At 34.4% G+C, this 24,988-nt stretch overlaps 1 protein-coding gene across 1 annotated transcript in view; it reads left to right on the plus strand.

Annotated features, from left to right (window-relative positions):
- The first annotated feature begins 637 nt into the window (after window positions 1-637).
- Window positions 638-24,988, plus strand: part of LOC138698016 (interleukin enhancer-binding factor 2 homolog) — a 39,054-nt gene continuing 14,703 nt past the window's right edge. The window contains exons 1-8 of the mRNA XM_069823691.1: window positions 638-845; window positions 1,110-1,288; window positions 1,376-1,504; window positions 12,542-12,710; window positions 12,845-13,007; window positions 19,999-20,119; window positions 20,431-20,542; window positions 24,153-24,305. Coding sequence (XP_069679792.1) covers window positions 1,127-1,288; window positions 1,376-1,504; window positions 12,542-12,710; window positions 12,845-13,007; window positions 19,999-20,119; window positions 20,431-20,542; window positions 24,153-24,305 — 1,009 coding nt within the window. The 5' untranslated portion in view covers window positions 638-845; window positions 1,110-1,126. The remainder of the gene's footprint in view (window positions 846-1,109; window positions 1,289-1,375; window positions 1,505-12,541; window positions 12,711-12,844; window positions 13,008-19,998; window positions 20,120-20,430; window positions 20,543-24,152; window positions 24,306-24,988) is intronic.

The raw sequence follows: 24,988 nt of genomic DNA on the forward strand, positions 1-24,988 counted from the left end.
TTTCAGTAATGGAAGGAAGGTGTTAATTTTTCCAAAGGAACACGACAACGAAAGTTTAACATATTTTCTCGTCTGCTAGGAGAGAGATCTGCGATGATGAGGCGATAGTAGCGACCCTAGTGGTGGGCAACTACCCATGTTTGCATTTTTACTACATATTGAGCTTCGCGACTGTATATAGTAGATTGTGTTTGTACAATGAATATGCACGCACTTAGTCATCTTAATTTAAGATGGTTGTGGCAGATATGGTAATGAACATTGTACAGAAACCGCTCTCATTAATTTCTACGTATATGGAATGTTTGCCACGATTTATATTTTATTTATCCTTCTGAACCCGTATCGATATCTGAATAATACAAAGTCGACGGCTAAGTAATCATTTGGAAGTCTAAATTATGATTAATTTGTGGAAAGTTCCTATTTTCAATGTTTTATATTTTCTATAATATACCGATAAAGCAATTAAGTGGAAAGAGATAGGCCTACTCAATAAATTCAAATACTTTATAATAGACTAATTAAGGGAAAAGAAGTGTTCGTAAAACTGGAAGAAAAATGAATCTAGTTCTTTTCTCCCAGATATAGTACTGTTTTTCTTTCGCCAAGTTTGGTACCTTTTATTTTTCACTAGTGAAAGCCGTGGCGGTGTACGCTCGGTGAAGATTTTCGTAGGAGAACCGTTGCTGTGGAAACGCTATTATTCACCTGTGTAACTACGTCCTTGAATATGACTTCGAAATGAAATAGAAGGCACTGGAATTTGTAATAGACGCCGCCATTAAAGTATACACGCTGAAAGCCGGCTTGTGTTGACTATTGATTATTTTGTTAGATTTGTGGTAAGTTATATTACCTTAATTTATACTTAATGTTATTAATAATGCAACGTAGTGAATGTGTATATGTAATATAACGGGATAATATATATTATTCGGTACATATTAAAATATAAACATCTATATTAGGTCTACCGTGCATTATCATGAGTGGAAATGTTAAATCGGATTGGCGGAACCGAAAATTATATCATAGATTATGTTTTGTGTATTTTTTTTTTTTTTTTTTTTTTTTTTTTTTTTTTTTTTTTTTTTTTACTGTTCCAGGAGATAACAGCAATATTATGGTCCGTGGTCGAGGACGTGGTGGCATGGGGAGGGGAATGGGACGACCTGGACCATTTAAAGTGAAACCTTTTGTTCCAAGACATCCATTTGATCTTGCACTGTGTGAATCCGCATTCCCTAGGGTAAAACCATTGCCAGATGAGGCTGCCTTTACTCAGGTAATTTTATAGTTAATCATTGCTTATTTATGTTAATTATAACTATATTGTACTTAAAGTACATATTTATAATTTTGTCATAAACAGGCTCTTCTGAAGAGAAACACCGATCTGTCCCCTTCTTCACATGAACAGACATCAGTTTTGAACTTGGTTACCAAAATTCAGGCCGTTATGGACAATTTGGTTGTTGCACCAGGAACTTTTGATGCTTGTGTGAGTAATGAGAATAAATTAAACATTATTATTATTATTATTATTATTATTATTATTATTGGATATACTAGCGCACGCTGACGGGTTCGTCATGTTATCAAGTGAATAGCTGAGCGGAAAAACTTTGCACGCATCCTGTTAGTGAACTCTGTTGGTTGAAAATGATAGGAGAACCTTCAATTTAGGCTGTAAGTTAGGACCTAGGAGTTTTTGGGAAAATGTTATAATGCTAAGCATCAGGTATTTCTGTTTCTGTAAAATTTCAGTTTGCCGTTTGCAACGTTTTTCCGCTCAGCTATTCAAATGTAGAAATAGATTGGAGACTCTTTCCTCTGTCATATCAAAATAATAGGTGACATTACTAAAGAAATAAATTTCAGAACACGGATATCTTCCTTTTCATCTTATTCCTTTTGTAGATAGCGAGTTTTCGTAAGGTTGAGAATCAGTGACATTTAGGTTTGGTTTGTTCAGGCCCTTCATATGCTTTGCATGAACGTTTTTTGGTAGATATGTCTGCCCAGTAATCGAATCTCATTCAGAATGAAAGAAACTGGGCTTTAAAAAGTAGGAAGCCGTATCACAGCACAGAATAGTGGACATCAATAATGGTATGTTGGTAATAGTTGCAAAAACAAAACAGATGAATATCGATGTAGTGAATACATGCAATCGGTCAGTCTACGCTAGTATGGCATTATTATTATTATTATTATTATTGTTGTTGTTGTTATTACTACTATTGTTATTGTTACTACTGTTATAATACCGGTAATTATTTTTATTATTATTATTGCTGTTATTATTATAAATGGAATATGGTATGATAAAATTCGCCTTTTATAAAGCCCAGATGAATTAAGAAATAAATGGGAAATGTCTTCTGTTGTTGTTGTTGTTGTTGTTTTCTAATGCCAGGCATTTGACAACAAAGTCATTTGACCTCTTGCACTCCAATATTTTTCAAAGATATTATCATGACCAGCCACCGAAGCACAGATTTTGAGGTGTTCCGAATCCATTTCTTGGTTTGAGTTGCACAATGGGCAGTTAGGGGACTGATATATTCCAGTTCTATGCAGGTGTTTGGCCAAACAATCATGGCCTGTTGCCAATCTAAATGCAGCTACAGACGATTTTCGTGGTAAATCGGGAATTAACTGTGGATTTTGATGCAGAGAGTTCCATTTTTTCCCTTGGGATTGAGTTATCAAATTTTGTTTGTTGAAGTCTAAGTATGTAGATTTAATAAATCTCTTCACAGAGTAATACGTAGATTTAGTAACAGGTCTGTAAGTAGCAGTGCTGCCCTTCTTTGCTAAAGCATCTGCATTCTCGTTTCCCAGGATGACTAAAGTAGTGTTTACATAGTTAAAGATTTGCGTGGTAATCTTATATTTTTAATTATAATAAATGAGTTAGACTTAATTAGAATAATGACTATCGTAAATTTAATTCAAGTTAAAGAATAGATGAGTATGAAATACACTCAGGGACAAAAAAAAACGGACACTTATATATTTGCTTGTATTTTGTTGCCAATTATTTCAAAATGAAACAAAACCCATTTAAACAAAATAATGTTTCATTTAGCACCTTATACGACAACATTTGAAAAAAAAAATCTCTGATGAGAAAATTTACAAAAAATTACAAAGGGTGTATAACTATGGCATCGTTTGGTCTACTGTTTTTTCATTTTATGGTGCCTTAAACGTTAAAAACTCTTTTTAGTAACGAGTATTACCCCCTCTAGCTTGAATTACTGCATCCATACGTCTTGGCATGCTCTCAATTTGGTTAGCAATGTCTTCTTGAGGAGTAAGTTCCCATTCTTCGCCAAGTGCTCGCCTCAACTCTTGTAACGATTCTGGTCTCGGTCGTCTATTCTTAACACGCCGTCCCAGCATGTCCAACACGTGTTCAATTGGGTTCATGTCTGGACTCCTTGCTGGCCATGGAAGAACATGGATTCCCACTTCTTGGAGATAATCTCTGACCGCATGGGCAATATGCGGCCGTGCATTATCATGCATTAAAACAAAATTATCGCCTACAAATTGGCCAAATGGTACAACATGATCAGCCAAACATTCATTTATATACCTATCAGCTGTTAGTCTTCCATTTTCAACAAAAACCAACTCTGTACGAGCATCCATACACACTCCTGCCCAAACCATCACTCCACCACCTCCATACGGCACATTTTCGGAAATGCAACACTGTGAAAATCGTTCTCCCCTCCTTCTCCAAACTCTTTCACGTCCATCAGGTGAGCACAGATTGAAACGGGACTCATCAGTGAACAGAACACAGCTCCACTGTCCATTTCTCCAATCCCTGTGATCATTTGCAAAACGCAGTCGTTCAACTCGATGCATCCTGAGAAGTCTGGGACCAGTTGCAGGTCTACTCGATATCAATCCACTTGCTTTCAACCTCCTCCTAACTGTTTTGGCCGAAATTGGGCGTCCATGCATGTTAACAAATTGCTGGGCTACACTAGTAGCTGGCAGGTTGCGCTCCCTAAGAACTCTCAACACCATATACCTGTCTTCATTTGGATTTGTAGCTCTTGGACGACCCGAACCTGGTCTTCTGGTATATTCTAGGGTCTCTCTATACCGTTTTATGGTATCATGGGTTGTGCTTCTAGCCATATTCATAACATTTGCAATGTAACATACACTGCATCCATCATCGTAAAGGGCTACAGTTCGAGCCACATCTTCAATTCGCATCTTGTTTTAAGACAAATGTTACAACCCCACTTAACCACTTCCCTTATTATCCCGAGTTAACTCGGGTTGCTAACATGTGTCAAAATTTATTAACCTGAGTTAACTCGTTTGAGTCCCATTGTCTACTTCATAGTGATTTTTAAGTATGTAAGAAAATTAGTGATGTACAGTGATTCTGCAATATTAAATGACCTCTTTACGAAAATAAAAAAATATGACACTTTTTTTTCACAAAACTGGTAAAATAAATAGTAAGGGAAGAGGTTAAACTCAGAAAATGTAAAAATAAAGAAATAACGAATGATAACGATAATGAAGCACAAAATGGTTGAGACAAAATTGTTATAGCTGAGACTCCGAAAGCAAAATTTGAATATTTGGTTGTAATGGCTTGTTTATAAAACAAAAAACAATCAACAATGTATACACGTCTCCATAACAACAGATGGCTACCATAATATTGTATGAGAAGATAATGTTTTGCAAAATACCAGCAAATATTAAAGTGTCTGTTTTTTTTGTCCCTGAGTGTATTATGTGAAAAGTTATCTGATATACTTTCAAGGGGTGATACAGAGAATAAATGTGGCTTACAACGTACTATTATCTACTTGGAAATACTTAAAAATGCCTCATTATTCTTTCATTAATGTCATTCATTATAAGGACAATACAAATAATTGTAGGTACGGTGAAAATCTTGGTAAATGCTCACATGAAGGTTGATCAAGCTTCCAAATGTACAACCATGCCATGCCTGAAATAACTGCTCGTTTCAGCAATGCATCTCTCCCCTCTTTCCACGTGCCATCATTTTGGTCATTTATTTATTATTCCTGTATTGTGCCTGTTTTGGTCCAGGAGAAATTACTCTTCTTTAACGCAAAAAAAAATGCTAAGGATCGCTTTGGATTGTACATACCACTTTAATTATGTATGGTGAGAAAGTAGAAAATGCCCAGTAATAGTTCTTGACATCACATGACTATGTGAGTAATAATACAATGGGACGAGCATTGCACATGACAAAGCAGTATCAACTTTAGTATGCAAGTATTTTCCACTTTCCAGTGTAGTACCTAGAACTAGTTGTATGTTTGTTTTTTTTTTTACAATGTTTTATCTACTGCTATGATTATCTAGCATCTGAATGAAATGAAGGTGTTAATGCCGGCAAAATGAGTCCAGGATACACCACCAAAGTGCCGAAAGTTACCCAGCATTTGCTCTTAATGGGTTGAGGGAAAACCCTGGGCCTATTTCACCATTAAACTTCGCAACTTTTGAAAGATGAAAAGTCTTTCTGGTCCTACATAAATTAGTCTGTTTTGCACTTTTCATTTCATTCTGCAAAGTCTTCGCATATATATAGTCATTGCAACTCTATGTTGTTGAGCTCCATGTCCTAGTCAATGAAGACATATCAGTAATAATGGTTCTTTAAGTGAAAGAGATAAACTTGTTTTTGGTTGTAGAATAGACCCATTACTTTCAAAAACACAATCTGCTTGAGTTGACGTAACTCGAAAACATCCGCAGAATTGAAACAAATTTAGGTTATGGAAACTTACCTATTTTTATATGCCCTTTTCTTGGGTTCTTCGGCACTTAAATCATTTAATAGTATGTAAACATTCCCTTCTTATCAAATTCCTTCTCCAAATTATTTTCAATCCAAAGCTAAAGTATATATTGGATATAATGGATTTAATCTTAACAGCAAAGAGACTTCTTTCTTTGCAAAAATCTCATCCACTTTTAAGCATATGACTTTGCACTTATCAAAGTTATTGTAATGGTGAAACAAAAGTAATAATATATTTGAAGAATTTCCTGTACTTTTACTTTTCTCCCAGCTAGGTCCAATGGACCCGTCAACGAACAGCAGGTGTGGTCCTCCAGACATTCTGGGGGTTGTGTATGAATGAAGTAGCCACCAAAACGTTAAAATATGGTGTTCACTTAAATCGGCTACAACTTGCCATTTTCACTCCAATATGAAATGAGTATCATTAAGGTAAAATTATCCGGAGGTAAAATAGTCCCCCATTTGGATCTCCGGGCAGGGACTACTTTAATGATACAGAATCAACTAAACATCTTACAATGGAATGCTGGTGGTATAACATAAGCCAAGAAGACAACTAGCCAATATACTCTCAGATAATAATATAGATATCTTCCTTATTCAAGAAGCAAACCTTAATCCTGACCAATTAAAATATTTTAATTTTAAAGGTTTTAATATGAAACTGTTACCCAAAGGTAGACAGATCAGTAGTGGAATTCTCGCAGGTATATCAAAGAAATTAATTACAAATTTTCAAATTATAAAAGAAATGGATAATCAAGACAAATTAGAACTAATAAGAATTGGAGTATGGAAAAATCAACAACATTTCAAAATCTCCAGTGCCTATAACCCACCTAATAATCCCCTTAATCTAACTTTGATTGATATACAACCTAAAACTATCATAATTGGTGACTTTAACGCCCACTCCCAACTTTGGGGCTACGATAATGTAAACCAACCTGGAAAAATGATCATGGACCTCCTAAATACTACAACCGCAGAATTTGTCTACAGAAAAGAAGATCCCCCTACTTTCATTCATTATTCTGGTTCTGGTACAAATCCAGACTTATTACTAGTAACATCAGATATCCATCACGAAACCAAGAAAAAAATAATTGAAGACCCTGGATCTGGCCATAGAGTCATCATTGCTTCTATCCATCTCCACCAAAACCGAAGACAGGAACCCTACAATAACAAAACAACATGGAATTTTAAGAAAGCGGATTGGAACTATTTATTACAGAACTAGATGAACACCTCAAGCTCAACACACCACTAATGGAAAATACAAACTCAGATAGATTAAACAAATATTTCTGTGAATCTATTCTTAAAATTGCAAAAAAGCACATTCCACGAGGAAAACCAAAAAAATACACCCCATTCTGGACAGAAAATCTGAATTTATTGAAACAAGATAGAGATACTGTAAAGCAAGAACCAAAGCAGAACATAGCAAAACACTAGAAGATACTCAAGATTGGAGGAAGAAGAATGTCATTCTTAAAAAAGCAATCATAACAGCAAAAAAGAACAGTTTTAATAAATTTATTGAACATATTAATTACAAAACCGATAGCGCTAAAAACATATAAATTTCTGAAGAATATTTCCAATACACAGGAAAATACTAGCCAACCTATTATTCATAATAACAAAACGCTAACAGGTAGTAGAGATATAGCAAACGCATTTAATAAACACTACTCAAACTCTCACAGATTACATCCCAATATCAAAAAAAACTGACAAATTTATCAAAAGAGAATTACATAAAAATAATAAAAACAATATTACTAGTAATATCACAAAACCTGAAATAGTTCATCAAAATTTTACTTCCAAAGAATTAACTATAGCTATGCAAAATTTAAAAACCAAGAAATCTCCTGGCCCCGACAACATTCATTCCGAATTTTTTAAACATCTGGGGGACAAAGCCAAGTCTGTACTTCTATCCATTTTCAATTTATCATGGAACACTTCAATTCCTGCAGCTTGGAAAAAAGCAATCGTTGTACCAATTCACAAAAACGGGAAACCTGCTCATAATGTTAATAGTTATCGACCAATAGCACTATTAAGCATGATAGCAAAATCCATGGAGTCCATGATCTCCAACAGATTAACTTGGTATTTAGAATCCCAAAATCTTTTATCACCAAGACAAGCCAGCTTTCGACAACTACACTGTACCAATGAACAAGTCATACGCCTCAGCCAAGAAATAAAAGACAGTTTTAACAAGAAAGAAGATACCTTGGCAATATTTATTGACTTTCAGTTAGCACAGACTCTGTTTGGAGAAATAAATTATTACTAAAACTCCAGAAATTAGGTATCTCCAGCAATATGTTCAGATGGATGTCAGAATTCCTTAGTCAAAGATTCATTGCCACTAAATTCAATAACTCACTTTCTAATTACAAACATATCGAGGTCTACCTCAGGGCGCTGTCCTCAGTACAACTTTATTCAATATATTTATATAAATGACTTACCCTCCCTATTAGAGGAATCAAACATGAAAACAGCACTACTTGCAGATCATATAGTTTTGTGGACTTCCGGATCTTACAGACATAGAGACAAAATTCAAAATTCTGCTCTTAGAGCTCTAAATCAACTACATGAATGGAATACATCAAATTTGATGACATTCAATTTAGGCAAAAGTAACTACCAAATATTTTCACTTGGTAAAACGAAAGAGAATTCAATATCTTGGAGTTATTTTCGATAGTAAGTTAACATGGAGCAACCATTTGAAATACATTTCTGAAAAAGCTCGTAAAAGATTCTCCCTTCTAAAAAGATTAGCAGGAAAGAAATGGGGATGCTCTAGGAATACTTTGAACACTACATACAAAATGTTTATACAGCCAGTGCTGACATGCTGCGGAGAAATTTTAATTACTTCACCTTTCATAAACGAAATAGACCAAGCTCTCAGACTCATTACTGGTGGAATCAAAACAACTCCAATAGATTCTAAGAGATTCCTCACTAATATTAACAGCATCAAAATGACAATAGAAGAAAAAGCACTGATTCAATGTGAAAAACTTATCAGATTACCAGGAAACAATTGGCATTCATACAGTCCTCTCTGTAGATTGAAAACTCAAAAAAGTTTCATATCCATGGTTCAAGAATTAAAACAGAAAATCAATATCCCGAATTTAAAAGAAAACTTATAAATTAAACCAAACCCTTTAACTCTATTAAATATAGAATATAATCTAAATTTAACAGAAGAAATACAGAAATCAGAAGAAAACACTGAAATAATGAAACAATTGTCTTTAGAGACAATTAATATTAGGTACCCTCCACAAAACTGGCTTCATTTATACACCGATGGATCCTTGATCTCAAGAGAACAAGGTGCCGGTGCAGGTGTTACGTGCTGTCTCTTCTCACTTTATAGATCTCTTGGATATGGAACAACAAGTTTTGATGGAGAAATCATTGCAATAAGTGAAAGTCTCAGGAATCTTCTATGCCACATCAATAAATTTAAGAATGCAGTTATATTGTCAGACTCCAAAGCAGCTATTCTATCAATCGTCTCTAAACACACACCTTCATCTCAAACAGCAGAAATAACTAAAATGCTCTCTCAATTAATATCACTCAATAAAAGAATTGTATTCCAATGGATACCATCCCATTGTGGACTCCTGGGAAACGAGAATGTGGATGCTTTAGCAAAGAAGGGCAGCACTGCTACTTACAGACCTGTTACTCAATCTACGTATTACTCTGTGAAAAGATTTATTAAATCTACATACTTAGACTTCAACAAACAAAATTTGATAACACAATCTCAAGGGAAAAAATGGAACTCTCTGCATCATAATCCACAGTTAATTCCCCATTTACCACGAAAATCGCCTGTAGCTGCATTTAGATTGGCAACAGGTCATGATTGTTTGGACAAACACCTGCATAGAATTGGAATATATGAGTCCCCTAACTGCCCATTGTGCAACTCAAACCAAGAAATGGATTCGGAACACGTCAAAATCTGTGCTTCAGTGGCCGACCATGATAATATCTTTGAAAAATATTGGAGTGCAAGAGGTCAAATGACTTTATTGTCAAACATCTGGCATTAGAAAACAATAACAACTTTTCCTTTTCACTTTGTAGACAGTTTTGAAAAGTGATACCTTAGTCAAACAGAAACTGCAATGCAAAGTGCAAACTGCAAAGTGAAAAGTTGAAAATTTTAATGGTGGAATAAGCCTCAGATCATATTACAGATATGAGTTAAATTTAAATAATTTACATTTCTTCTTGCTACAGTAAGTTTGAGAACTTACTGGCTTTATCAGACTTATTTAATCTAGAAATTACGTTTAAACCAGTTAACAGAAATTATCACAAGAAATATTAGGAAGTAAAGAAACATGTATTATTTAATGGGAACTAAACTGTGGTATTTAAGTCATAAATACTAACCTGGCAGAGGTCACATGGTTGTATATAACGTGAGAGATTGTGCATAGTGCTTTTGACCGGGGGCCTTTTTCTCTGTTTTTGTAGTTATTTTACCGTATCCTAATGTAAAGCCTAATAATAATAATTATTATATATATATATATATATAAGTCGACCTGATTGGCAAGTTGGTATAGCGCTGGCCTTCTATGCCCAAGGTTGCGGGTTCGATCCCGGGCCAGGTCAATGGCATTTAAATGTGCTTAAATGCGACAGGCTCATGTCAGTAGATTTACTGGCATGTAAAAGAACTCCTGCAGGACAAAATTCCGGCACATCCGGCGACTCTGATATAACCTCTGCAGTTGCGAGCGTCGTTAAATAAAACATAACATTTTTATATATATATAATGTAATTATAGTAGCAGTAGTTTTTTTTTACTGCACTACACTACTTTCAACAACTACTAAATACCATAATAACCACTGACTGAAGACTGATTTCTACCATAGTATTAGCTTGCTAATCCAAATCTTCCGATTGAAGTATAGTTCATTACAGAATAGAGCTTTATTTGTGTTACAATTGCCATTGTTGTGATAAATTGATATCCATGTGCATTAACTCTCTACAGTGTGTAATAACATCTGTTCACAAAATCGCAGAACACGCCACAATAATTGGAAAGAAAATATAGTCAAATTTAGAACATGTGTTAATTAATAAAACGTCAAAGGTCACCCCAAACCCAAATCAGTAATGGTGCTTATTTGTATTATTTCACACACTAAGAAAAGGAGGGGAGAGGTACTGAAGACTTCAACAACCAATAAAAGAGAAACATCGTGTAATTCACCAAAATGTCGAAAAAACCGTGTAGAGCCCCTTGCGGGTTAAATGTGTTGGAGAATTGTAGTGTTTCCTGAGATAAGTTTAATTGCGGAATACGACGTTATTGATGACGTAGTTCGTGCTTTGTAATTAATTTTTTTAATATTCTTAATTTCGTTGAAAAGGATTCTTTCCTGAGACTGTAGCTTTTTTTTTTGGTACAATGGCAAGGTTCTTAACTTGTCATTATTTACTCCGACTATATGAGCATAACTCATAGATGTCTCTAGTGCTGAGAAACACAGACCACTTAGTCTGCATCACAGGCAGTGGGTCTACATTACACTCATAATGAATAATGATGGAGAATTGTTGGGATGTCACAAGGAAACCGGAGTACCCAGAGAAAATCCCTGTGTTTTCTGGACCATGGGCTACACCAACACAAGTTATAAATTTGGGGGAAGCCATGGGCATAGCTCATGCAGTAGATGTATTTATCTACTAATGTGGGTTTGATTCCTGCTTGGACTGATAAACTTGTTGGGTTTTTTCCGAGATTCTCCCCAACCAAATCGTGAATAACAGGTAATCTATGACAAATCCTCGACTTCATCTCGCTCATTTCCATCGATGCTGAATGGATCTAAGTCCACAGTACAATAAAAGTGTACTGTGATCCCTTAAAGGCATATTCAGTACGGATTTTTTATAAAGTGCACCAGTCCCGCCCTATCTCTTAAACCTAAGCACCCAGGACATACATACATACATACATACATACATACATACATACATACATACATACCAAGGAACAATTTCTAACCAAGGAAAAGTCAGAGTCGAGAATCGAACCCGAAACATCCTGGTTAGGAGCCAGCATTGCTAACAGACAAAAAGCCTGGCCTAATGCTAAATAATCTAATAGTTGTTATAGCGTCGTTAAATGACTAACAAAAAAAAAATCAGGATGGATCGACTGTAATTTGAACCCAAGCCTGCTGTTTTATAAGTCCAGAATATCAGCATTGTGGTTAAGACTGCACAGTGTCTGAAAAATAAGTTTGTGATTAACACCTCGTGGGCGAACTAGTACATGCAAAGGCTCAGAGTCATCTTGCTCAATTATAATTTGTAGTACCATGACCCAGGAGTGACTTAAGGGAACAAGCACTCAGCATTGTCACAGTTTGTATCGAATTGTATGTCTGCAGTCTACATACAGTTTCACCATTGGAGAACAGCAGCAAGTGAGAGGTGTGACAACATTGTGATCTTGTGCCATGAAACAGCAGGTAATGTCAATCACAGCCTTATTTCTCAGGCACTGTAACTATAATGTCACTTCCTGTAGAAAATCTACAATTGAAAATAAATGTAGTGTTTTCCATACCGTATGTACTTAATTAGAATAATATTGTTAATGTGTTCAGCAACTAGAAGAAGTACGCCAGGTCGGCTCTTTCAAGAAGGGAACAATGATGACTGGACATAACATAGCAGATATAGTTGTAATTCTCAAGACTCTGCCAACAAGGGAAGCTGTAGAAGCTCTTGGAATCAAGGTGCAAGAGGACTTGAAAGCTCAAGGTCCTCATGAAGGTAAATTAATATTTAGAAGTGGTAGGCCTAGTGTATATCCTATTTACATCATCTTAAAAAATAGAATATATATACTGTAAAATAAAAACCCAAAAATTTCGCAAAAGAAAGACACTATTGTTTTGTGTCGACAGTTTTATCCATGTTGACAAATGACCGAGGGTTTGAGGTCAACAGCTCAGATGCAACAGTGCGTGTCCTAATGACAACAGTTCACCATAACTTGCGGAAATTGGATCCGGAGTTGCACCTCGACCAGAAAATTCTCCAGAGTCACTTAGCTGCCATCAGGCACAGGTTAGTTCTTTTGCTGCTTTAAAAATATACCATAATTTCTCGAATACTTCGTGCACTTTTTTCTTCCAAAATATACAAGTAAAAAATATGGATGCATGGCTTATTTGAAATGAAGTTGGCAACATTGCACAATTTTCATCCCACACAACTTTAAGGTGGTGCGCATGTATTTCAATTGTTAACATTGTTAAAAATGACGTTTGGATTAGCAGTACATGTCTCAGAATTGAGTTCAAGTCTGATAAGTATATAGTTCATGTGTTTTATTTTTCAGTCCTGAAAATTAAAGCAGTGGTGGCTGATTGACTGAGGCAAGTGAAGCTGGGCCTCAGTCACTATGCTTCCTTAAACTCTAAATTTTAGTGTTTCTTAGTCATATATAACATATTATATTAGTTATTTGATGAAGCGTATAAAATTGTAGAAGTAATAAATTTTGTGATGTATATAGAGCTGACTTGCAGTAAAATTTGTTCCTGAGGCCCGAAATGTTTTGGCCAGTTCTGGCTTCTGCATTTTGTATGTTTCCATGGGTTTTAAAAGGTTGCACTTGGAAAGCTTAAACTGAGGCACATTTCTTGTGGCCTTGAGGCCTAGCAGGTATTCACCCAACCATCAGCCTTCACTTCTCCCATTCAGAATCCGGTCTTTGTCATTGCTGGTCTCAAGGGTGAAGTGGAGTGAGTATAACAGTGGTGAATCGTTGTGTGGTCCAGTGTTATGTGTTTCTGGAAAATAGAAATCTAAAAAAATGCCAGAAATAATGATGATAATTGTGACAGTTCATTGTTAGAGTATCCTTTTCGAGAGGAAATAACATTAAAAGAAGGGAAGTTTTAAATTAAGACAGACCTATGCCATCACTGACAATTTTTCAGAAAGATAATCTTAAAACGCGAGCCTTCAATGCATCTTGGTATGAGCAACATAAAAGGGCCTTTGATAATGTGGTACGAAATAAACTTTTCTGTTGACTGTGCTTGTTGTTGTTAAAAGAGAGAGAGAGAGAACAGTGTGGCCTATCGCTGAAAAATATTTCCAGGAGAATTTCAACACCTGGTTCTTCAGCTGGATATAATATGCATTGCTTTATAAAAATAATTAAACATTTACTGAAACAAACTCACTGCATAGAAACTTATTTGGCGAGTGGCATTTTATTTTTCATTAATAGTCTAATAATAATAATAATAATAATAATAATAATAATAATATAGTACTAATGTGAATCATAATAAAGTATCAATAATAATAAACATTTTGTAAGAGAGGTAGCCTACTTAAACTAGTTACATTAGGCCTCACTGAGGATTTCGGTCCTGGCCGCTACTGCTTTAAAGGTTGGAGATTGCGATTCTTTACCTACAGCAAAAAACTTAAAATTATCAAAGATGTAGGAGAACATGGAAACCATGACGCATGCTATTAATGTTATAGTAAGATTTTTCAAAGGATCCCCAGTCGGTTTCTTTTGTTGCTAGAAGAACTTAGCCGCACGGTCCACCCCGGTCATTAAGGGACGCATGCGGAAATTTCTAGGCGCGCAGTTGTCACGTTTTACATTGACTTCGCCACGTGGCCGTGGGTATGAAACAATCGTATATTTATTTCTATACAACAAATTGTACTTTCATTCAATCAATCACGAATTAATGAATGGTTAATTTTGAGTTACTGTGTGTATAAAGATCCGTTATATAATCATTGTACGGTCAACTTCTTTAAACTAATATATTTTCATACTTAGACCATATCAATAATAATGATAATAATAATAATAATAATAATAATAATAATAATAATAATTTATTTATTTATTTATTTAGAATATTAACGTGCAAAAACAACAGCACAAGGCCAATTACAGTTTTGCACGATACAAAACAGAACAAAACAACAAATGATGATGAGAATGAATGATAGAAAATGGCAATGAGATGAAATACAAACAATATAATGGTCTACATCAATCATTGATCAAATAATAATTATAAAATTAGTACAATGAGAATTGAAATAATGGAATGGTCTACATGAATCAATAGACCAAATGCAAGAAATATATGGACAAATAATTATTAAAATTAGATCAGTGAGTTAAAACTCAAAGATATACTACACATTAAATGGATCCAAGTTGAATCCATGCAAATTAGCATATTTAATGCATCTGCAGACCGGAGAGAGAGATTTAGGATTCTTATTATAAAACAATTTATGAAATCTTAAACCATTAGCAGGAATACGAAGACTGATATTGCTTATGAAAGATTCACAATCAATATCACCCCTAATGACTTTGCAAAAAATAAATAATCAAGATCCTGACGTCTGGTGAACAAACTACCGCAATTGAAATAATTGCATTTAATCTCATAGTTATAATCGGAATTTGGTAAAAATCTATAAGAACACAAGGAAATAAATTTTCTTTGGATATTCTCCAATTTAGCCGAGTCAGTGGAAGTAATGGAGTTCCATACAACAGATGCATATTCAAGCTTGGATCTAACCAACGTATAGTATAAAATTAATAAACACATAGGAGTGGAAAAAGAATAAGTTATAGACCTAATTAGACCAAGCATTCTTAACGAATGGGTATAAATATATTGCACATGATCATGGAAATATAATTTTGAATCAAGTAGGACACCAAGATCTCTAATACAATCTTTCCTAGTAATTACGACATTACTGAGAGAATAGTTAAATTTTAGGGAGATAGTTTTCTGTGAAAAGGAAATAACAAAAGTTTTGGATTGATTAATTTTCATTCCATTTTCAACAGACCATTGTGAAATTGAATTAATGTCATTTTGAAGAATTTGAAAATCAACCAAACTATTAATTTTGCGAAAGATTTTGAGATCATCCGCAAACAAAAGGCAGCTAGAACTTATTCTTTTACTTATATCATTTATAAATAATAAAAATAAGAGAGGTCCCAAAGTAGACCCTTGAGGAACACCGCATAAACTATTAAATGGAACCGAGAGAGAATTACCTAGTCGAACATAAGACTGTCTATCTGTTAAATAATTTTCAAACCAATTAACATAGTTAGTGGAGAGACCAAAATTACTTAATTTATTTGATAAAATTTTGTGAGGAACAACATCAAATGCTTTGCTAAAATCAAAATAAATTGAGTCAATTTGACCTTGATAATAATAATAATAATAATAACACCGAAAGAATATTGTCAATTTGTGTTTTGTGTCTAAGTTCGCAGCGAAATCTGAAATGTTATGTAATAAAATATGACATTTTTCTTCTCTTACCTCTATTCGTCGTCACTCTCACCTAAATGAATCACAAATCTCTCTTGGTTACTGTCCCTGTCGTGCTTCATATACGAGTAATTCCCTTCCGTTTTAATTGCATGTTGAACACAGGAGGACCAATTATGAGGACCAATTGTTGCAGCTCCATCACGCAGAAGTTAACACACTAGACTCAAGTCGGGATAATATTGTTTTTTCTAACATAAGACTTCAGTTGATGTCAGATCATTTCCCAAAGTCGACCTGGTTGGCGAAGTTGGTATAGCGCTGACCTTCTGATTGCGGGTTCGATCCCGGGCTAGGTCGATGGCGTTTGTGTGCTTAAATGCGACACGTTCATGTTAGTAGATTTACTGGCATGTAAAAGAACTCCTGCGGGATAAAATTCTGGGACACCGGCGACGCTGATATAACCTCGGCAGTTGCGAGCGTCGTTAAATAAAACATAACATTTAACATTCCCAAAGGATTTAGAACACAGTGGTACGGAGGAAAGAGTAACACAACATGTCCATATGAGGCTGCGAGCTCCTCCACTGCATGTTTCTTACTGCATGACAGATTTGATATCCTGCAACATAACTCCCTTTATGGGTATGGGGTTGGGCAGGGTTATATTATTGTCCTAATAAAGTTAATTATGTCTTTAAAATTGCTGTTCATCTATCATTGCTATCTTGGGGTTGTAAACAACTAAGTAATTTACAATATACTCCACGAAATAATAATAATAATAATAATAATAATAATAATAAAATTACAGAAGACTTTCAAACAGCGAACGAAAACACTTGTGAATTGTTTGAACATATTAAGAAAGACTGCAGTTAGTGTTAGCATTCAGGGGAGAATTGGCAACATTTATATTTGCCTCAGAAAGCGGAAACAGAGATTACCCCATCCCCCGAGTGGGCAGAAAAGGTTGGGGGGACCGTCTTACTTCAAAAGACAACCGCTCAGCGTGCGGTAGCCTCTGTCTTTAACTGGGGATCCAAAGAGCGATCCTACTATACAGGATATCGTATAAATGACCGATTAAGCAAGAAAACTGACATGTGTGCATTGCGTGCGCATGGAATGGGTTTGAAACGTGTCCTGTTCAGGATAAAATTTACTTATTTATTTTTATTTAGTTATTGTTAACTGTATTTGTGTTTAATTGCTTGTAATTTGTCGTGAATATATTTTTGAAAGATTTATTTTTGTTATTTGTAATTTTTTTGGACCTTTCAAAATTGGATTGTGCAACTTACTTGATATTCGAGAAAATGCGGTAATCATAATGTTCTGTTCCTTTTCGGGTTTCATGTTTCTGGTTTATATATGGAACTAAAAAGACTGTGAAGTGGGTGAATGACAAAGTGTAGAATGGATTGCTTCCTAAGATAATATATTAATGTAAGAAACATTGTACAACTTTGCTATTCATACTCCAGTGAAGTTTCAGAACTGTAGCTCTGCTTGCAGCCATTGTCAGAATCCATGTTGCTAATGATTGCTATTAGGGTCTAAATCAACTCTCCTTTTCCAGTGCTGTACCTGTTTTCTAGCATTTTTTCATGTTTGGAGAATCTGCTACTTTTTTTTACCATAGTTCAATGATAGGCTTATCCAATAACTTTCCCTTACTGTTAGACGAATTGTCGTTATCATAGAAGTATAACCTTTTATTGAGGCTTTGAACTCTGGACTGTATTGAATTCTATGCATGCCAATGCAAATTGAGCAGGAAGTTGAGTGTATTTCAAAGAATATAGTGATTATTAAGTATAATATATTGTTCTCGCCAAGTATAGACGACCTCACTCACACCACTCTGCTGACTCATGCCTTACCCAAAACATAATAAATCATACGGAGTATGCCTGTTAATTATGCAGCATTATGACTCTGAATTAGCCCAGCCACTGGACTGAGGCAAGTACGATGTTTTTTTTAAACAGAGAAGTTAGTAGTTATCTCTTGGGACAAGATAAGCTGACTTCTCTACTGGGATTGAGGCCGTCTGTGTTTGGCAACACTGTTATAAAGCAATTCGGTTATCGGATAACATAACATAAACATCGAGAGCATGTTGATGTGACTTCTTTGACTTCTCTCTTCTGAGCTGGGGTCGTCAAAGTTTGGCAAGTACAATACATTAATGTCTTCATATATTTTTACTTCAGCTCCACTGCTGTGAAGTATTAATGTAAACAAGAGCTTCAAGAACATGTTATGCATATTTGGAAATCAAATTATTTAACAGAACTCTGCAGATGCATTTGGAAATATGAGAGAAAAAAGTCTTAGTATCATTCTTTTAGTACAATTTTTATTATATCATTGCCGGATATGATATTCAAATTCTTAAATCACTGTTTTGACTTTCGCTTTATCTTTTCTTTTCTTTTTCTTTTTTTTTTTTTTTTTTTTTTTAATACATTGTTGATCAGCCACATTTTCAAAACTTTTTTTATGAATAAATCGTACACTTCTTTGCTTTTTGCAAAATTGGCAGAATATAATTTACTGCTCCAAATCCATTGTTAGAATGAATTAATGTTAGAAATATTTATTTTTGGCCTATTGAGAATTCCTTTCCAAATAAATGTAAAGAAAATTTAATTTGGAAACACTGAACAGAACACAGTCTTACTATAAGATCCTCACAAAAGTAATAGGACTCGGTGTTGACAAGATCATTCGTTAATATTTTTCCATCTTTCTCCCTGAGTCTGTGCATCTTCTGCATAGGAGTAGACTCTTACTTTTACAAGGGCGAATTGATCTCAGTCTAGATGTAACACATTGGAGTGAATTCAGTTTTGAAGTTCGTGATTCTAATACCTTTGCCTAATTGCAGATGTTACTCATCACTTCGCAGCTGGCTATGGACTGGAAGGTCCGGGGTTCGATCCCAGGTGGTGACAGGATTTTTTCTCGTTGCCAAACTTTCAGAATGGCCCCGAGGTTCACTCAGCCTCCTTTAAAATTGAGTACCGGGTCTTTCCCAGGGGTAAAAGGTGGTCAGAGCGTGGTGCCGACCACACCGCCTCATTCTAATACCGAGGTCATGGAAAGCATGGGGCTCTACCTCCATGCCCCCCAAGTGCCTTCATGGCATGTAACGGGGATACCTTTACCTTTACCTTTACCTTTACCTTTACTCATCACTTCAAAAGTGTGAAATGAAGTGCTATTACAGTTGCGATCCAATGATGGAAGTTTAGGTTCGAGTCCTTCAAATGTGTTCTGAAATTTTGAAAGTTTAATTCGAGAATATATTCTTTTTGCTTAATTGTTTTAACATATGAATGAAGTCCCATTTAATCGTTTTAGATTAAATTGGATTCACATGTGTGACTCCAGATGCATGAAACAGGAAAACTACCTCGAAATTGTATAATAGGTAGCAAGGAAATAAATAGGGTAAAACCTATAAATTGTAGTCTAGAGAAATTCGGGTTTTACTTTTTTTTTTTTATTATTTTATTTAGTCTTTATTTTTTTATTTAGATCTATAACTATACTGTATACTGGGGTTTCAAATAGTGATGTTGACTCTCGAGTTGGAATTTTTTATAAAATAATTTGGCCAGACACAAAGATTAGGGATTAGTCTGAAAGCATGTTACAAAATGAAGACGATTTCTGAATGCATAATTTTATTTTTTATTTCTTGTGCGTGGACGTACGATTTAAATATTTTATTTTCTTTGCAGTCGTTGGTTTGAAGAAAATGCTCACCATTCATCCATCAAGGTATTGATTCGTCTACTTCGGGATCTGAGAAATAGGTTTGAAGGATTCGAACCTCTTTCACCTTGGATGCTTGACCTGTTGGTATGTCTGCACATGTAATCAAGCATATTGACTATGCATGTTGTTACATTAGAAAGTGAAATGATCTTATAAGAGTAACAGACTAAAATATGAATTGTATGAAGCATATATCACGCATTTAAATTTTATCTTCTTCTTACCTCTTTTCGAAAATAATTTCTTAAAGTGCAGTATTTTCATTAATTTAAAGAACATTGAGAATATAAATAAACGAATTCTGTAATTAATTTTGAATTTGAATAAGAATTTGTGTTTATAATTGTGATAACTGATAAATATTGTATGCATGAAACAGCTTTATTTATTGACAGGCTCACAGCTCCATAATGAACAACCCTAGTCGTCAAGCTTTACCTATCAACCAAGCATATCGACGTGTCTTACAGCTATTGGCAGCTGGTCTGTTTCTTCCTGGATCAGCTGGTATGTCTTATTTTATCGGCATTCTGTTTTATTGTGACAGGCTTTTAAAATAGCCAGTAAGTCTGTCTAGTATTTTCATTGATGAATGATTGTTCCATGAATTTGTAGTGTTATATTTGAAATGTCTTCTTCTAGAATGTTACCATGCAAAGCTTTAATTCGATCACTTTGTCTTTTAAATATTATATATGAATGCTGCCCTCACACACAACTTTGTCCATCACAAATTTCACTCGAACTCGCTGAGATTTGTACCTAGGCCTCTAATGTGGAAAGCTAAAATTCTGTTTTAGTCATTCAGCCAGCAGTGCACTGTATTAGGAATGTTATGGTATGTTGATTATTGAATCAATATTTTTAAATGGTTCTTATAGAAGTAAAAATGTTATACTTTCAACTACCTATTGACTGTATTTATTCAAGATCCTGTGGCTGTCACTGACCTGAATGCCTTTTTATGCATATTTAATGGTTTCATTTATGTGTACATCTTTCAAATGAAGGGTTCAGAACCATAGTGGGTGAAGCGCCATTTACTAAAATCGTAGAAAACAAGGGCTAAAATGAAGTTATTACCATAATTCAATGGAAACATATAGCAAATAATATAAAGTATGCACATTAAAACTAAATGATATGTCAATCTTCATTAAACTCTTGTATTCACTTAACTTTAACCCTTGCTCTCCCCATTTTTAATAAATGGCGCTTGTCCCACTATGACTCTGAACCCTTCAAATAATAACACAAAGGACTATGAACAGTGACATCATCCACAATATGAAAAAGTAACTGAATTAAGAAATAACACAAAATTTATAATTATATAATGGGAAAGTATGCATCTTCTTCTTTTTATATAAATAGACTAGCCATTCCCGCGTGCTTCGCTGCACTTGTTACAAATAAAATTTATTATGATATTTAATATCATTGACTTAAATCTGTTATATTTCCAAATACAGCTTTGTTATTGTTAGTTACTAAATAATTTATTATCAATTATAAATTGTTCGCTCCTGAATTATTTTCTAAGTTGTATTTATAACTATGAATGTAACTGTTATTACCATGCAATAGGATAGGTTATGGAGCTGTTTGATTAATTCTACTTTTAAGCTTGATATTATGTTAGACCTAACAGCGTCTGAAATAGAATATAGTGGAATTTGTAGTGGATTGAAAGGATAAATTCATATTAAGGAGCCAATATCAATGGTTGGGTATAAGATTCTATGGAAGAATGCTCAGAAAAATGAAATGAAGAAGACTACTTCTGAGATAATAAATAGGATTATACCTCACTGTAAACCTTTTGTTACTATCTTGGTATGTAATCATTTGTAAGAACTGAAGGTTGTTACTCTCAGCTGGAAGAAGTTTTGTCACCAAACGATACCATATGAAATAAAGTGTTGTACTGCCCTATATTATTTAAAAGGTGTGTTGATAACGGATGTACTACTGTAAGTACTTACCTAAGTTTTTAATTGGTTGTGAGGGCTCTTGAATCTCAGGAAGAAAAACTTTTCCAGCAGTGCAACGTATTCAAGACTAATTTACAAACATGTTAAACGAATTATTCTTGCAACGAAAACGAATGCTCCCTAGACCAAATAGTCTTATTTTAATTATGTAATTACTTCATAATTTCATCTGGTATGATGTTATGACTGAGACACCTATGTTGTTAATTGTTTTTATTGTAACATTCGGCCGTAACTGACCGAATATATAAGATCTCGCGCTCAGAGGGATGGAGTTTGGGGTTTGAGATGGCCTACAAACCACAAGTCATGCCAAAGATGTTTGTTAATTATTCAATATGGAGTATTGTGCACTACATAGAACTGTTACCTATTAAGTAGGCTATACATTACCGTAGCTCACCCAAAATTCGTAATTAAGCAATAAAATATGTACTGTTATGTTACTGAATAATTAATACTTAATATGTGCCGCATGTATATTTGTAAAATTATTCCATCTCTGATTTTCATTCTTTCATAAAAAACGCAATGCAAATCAGACATCAGATTTCAGTACGGTACCTCAAAATAGCATTAATTTTAACTGCAGTACATATAGCTATTATTAGTTTCGACAATTTATTAAGTTTTCTGTGAGTAAGGTTCTGTTTAGTTCTATCTTATCTGCATTTGTGCCCAGTCCTCGAATGAGCTTCTGTAATGACATAAAGCCTACATCCATCTAAAGGAACTACACTTTCCAATTATGAAAGAATTATTTAAATCTATTAAATAGTTTCCTGAGATTGCCTCATACAAACACACAAATACTCTCTCTTTATAATATGGAAATGGATATTTATTAATAATGGTTCACAAAAAGTACATAAACTTAATAAATTACAATTAACATATAGGTACATGAATAGCAATTATACGCACTCTCTTTATAATATAATAATATTTAGTATATTATAAACACGTATCATATCATCCGTAAATTAATTCGATTGTTGTCCAAGGACTTCAAGGCCGCCTTAAATAAATGCAGACTCATTTGTTTCATCTTTATTAATCATATTTTAATCTGACCTGGCCATTATATAAAAAGCATTGTTATTTTAAAACGGATATATCTCGCCATATGGTAATGCCGAATTCCTGCACGGAAATATTATTATGTACTTCAGTACATCATAGTAATATTAGTCCTATCAAAAACTTATCGCAAATCGTTTTTTAAGAAACTTTTGTTATGTAATATTTTTAATAAAAATCAATAATAAGCAAGATATTTTGATTTATTTAATTAAGGCCCCCTTATAACCCTCCTTTTAAATAAAGTATTTTGAATGACATATAGCCTAAAATCTAAGTTACAACGAACTTAATTTATATTCCAATTTTCATATAAATCGGTTCAGCCATTATCGCGTGAAAAGGTAACAAACATCCAGACATACAAACAAAAATGTCAAAAAAGGCGATTTTTGGTTTCAGGATGATTAATTATACATGTTGACACCAATTATTTTTGGAAAATCGAAAATTACCAGAAAAATTTCGGCTACAGATTTATTATTAGTATAGATATGGAATTTGAAGTCTGTCCTTGGAACCATAGTTTCCTGCCGAAAGTTTATCAATTTTTTTTCAATGGTAGGGCACTTATTAACTGTGATTCTGAGAGTGGGTTCAGAGATGTCCCTATTGTGGAGAAGCATTTATACACTTAGTTCGTTAGAGACTAGCCAGAGTGCACAACAGGCAGTGGATCCACATTACACTCGTAATGAATGATGGTAATGGAGAATTGTTGATTGTCACAGAGGAACCAGAATATCTGGAGAAAACCCCGGTATTGTCTGGACCACGAGCTTGTCCAGCACAAGTTATAAATTCAGCATAGAGAGGATTTGAACCCAGGCTCCCTGGTTTATAAGCCCAGCACTTTACCACTAAACCACCATGGTGCTGTCGAAGGTTTTTTTTTATTATTATTATTTAGAGGTCTGATGGTGTGAGCACGATTACTTAGAAACAGAGTGAAGTATTTGTGCTTTTGAAAATTCATTCATTTTAAAAACACAGTATATCCTCTTTTATTTGTGTTTCCATTTAATGATCATTATATTGTGCAGGTATCTCAGATCCGTGTGAAGGCGGAAATATAAGAGTCCACACAGCCATGAGCTTGGAGCAACAAGATATGGTATGTCTCACAGCTCAGACTCTGCTGAGAGTCCTTGCTCACGGAGGGTACAGGCGAATTCTGGGTCTAGAAGGACATGGAGGTACTCATCTTTGTTTTTTTCTGTTGATTGTATGATTGCATTTTACATCTAATTATTTTTGTATGATCTGTGGAGATTTGTGATGGTGTACATTGTTGGTATGATTAACTCGGATTTATTGCTATCTATATAGAGAAATGCTTATTTTTTTCCTTCTCACTTTTTTTTTACTCAACTGGAAATACGCAGTCTCATGTGAGTATATATGCATTTTGTATGTTAATTATTTAGTGCATCTCATTCTGTGTTGACATGAATTCTATAATGATGACGAACAGTACTGTTTTTCTTTTAGAATCTAAATTTTTCATCTAGTCTCCCTCCCAGCATTTTATAGTGATCTTGTCTATCCTCAAGAGTCACAATTTGATTTGTGGTTCCTGCTATGTATGTGATGTCTGTGACATGGCTAGACCACCTGCTTTTATTAAAACATTGTTAAGTTGCCTTGTAAATAAATTATCTGTGCTAAAATGTGTTGTTGAGTGGCTACCATTATTTTCACTAGATTCGAGGATACAAATTAAAATATGGTCGAGGATAATATAATTTCTTAGTGTAAAAATACCTTTACAGAAGAGAGAATTCCATGTTTTTTAATTATAGCAAGTGAAACAACACTGTCACTGCATGAGAAGGTCCCATCTCACTATACTCTTGGTTTCACAAGTAAAGAACCTTCG

The sequence above is a fragment of the Periplaneta americana genome, chromosome 4 (assembly GCF_040183065.1).
Source record: "Periplaneta americana isolate PAMFEO1 chromosome 4, P.americana_PAMFEO1_priV1, whole genome shotgun sequence".
Lineage (NCBI taxonomy): Eukaryota > Metazoa > Arthropoda > Insecta > Blattodea > Blattidae > Periplaneta > Periplaneta americana.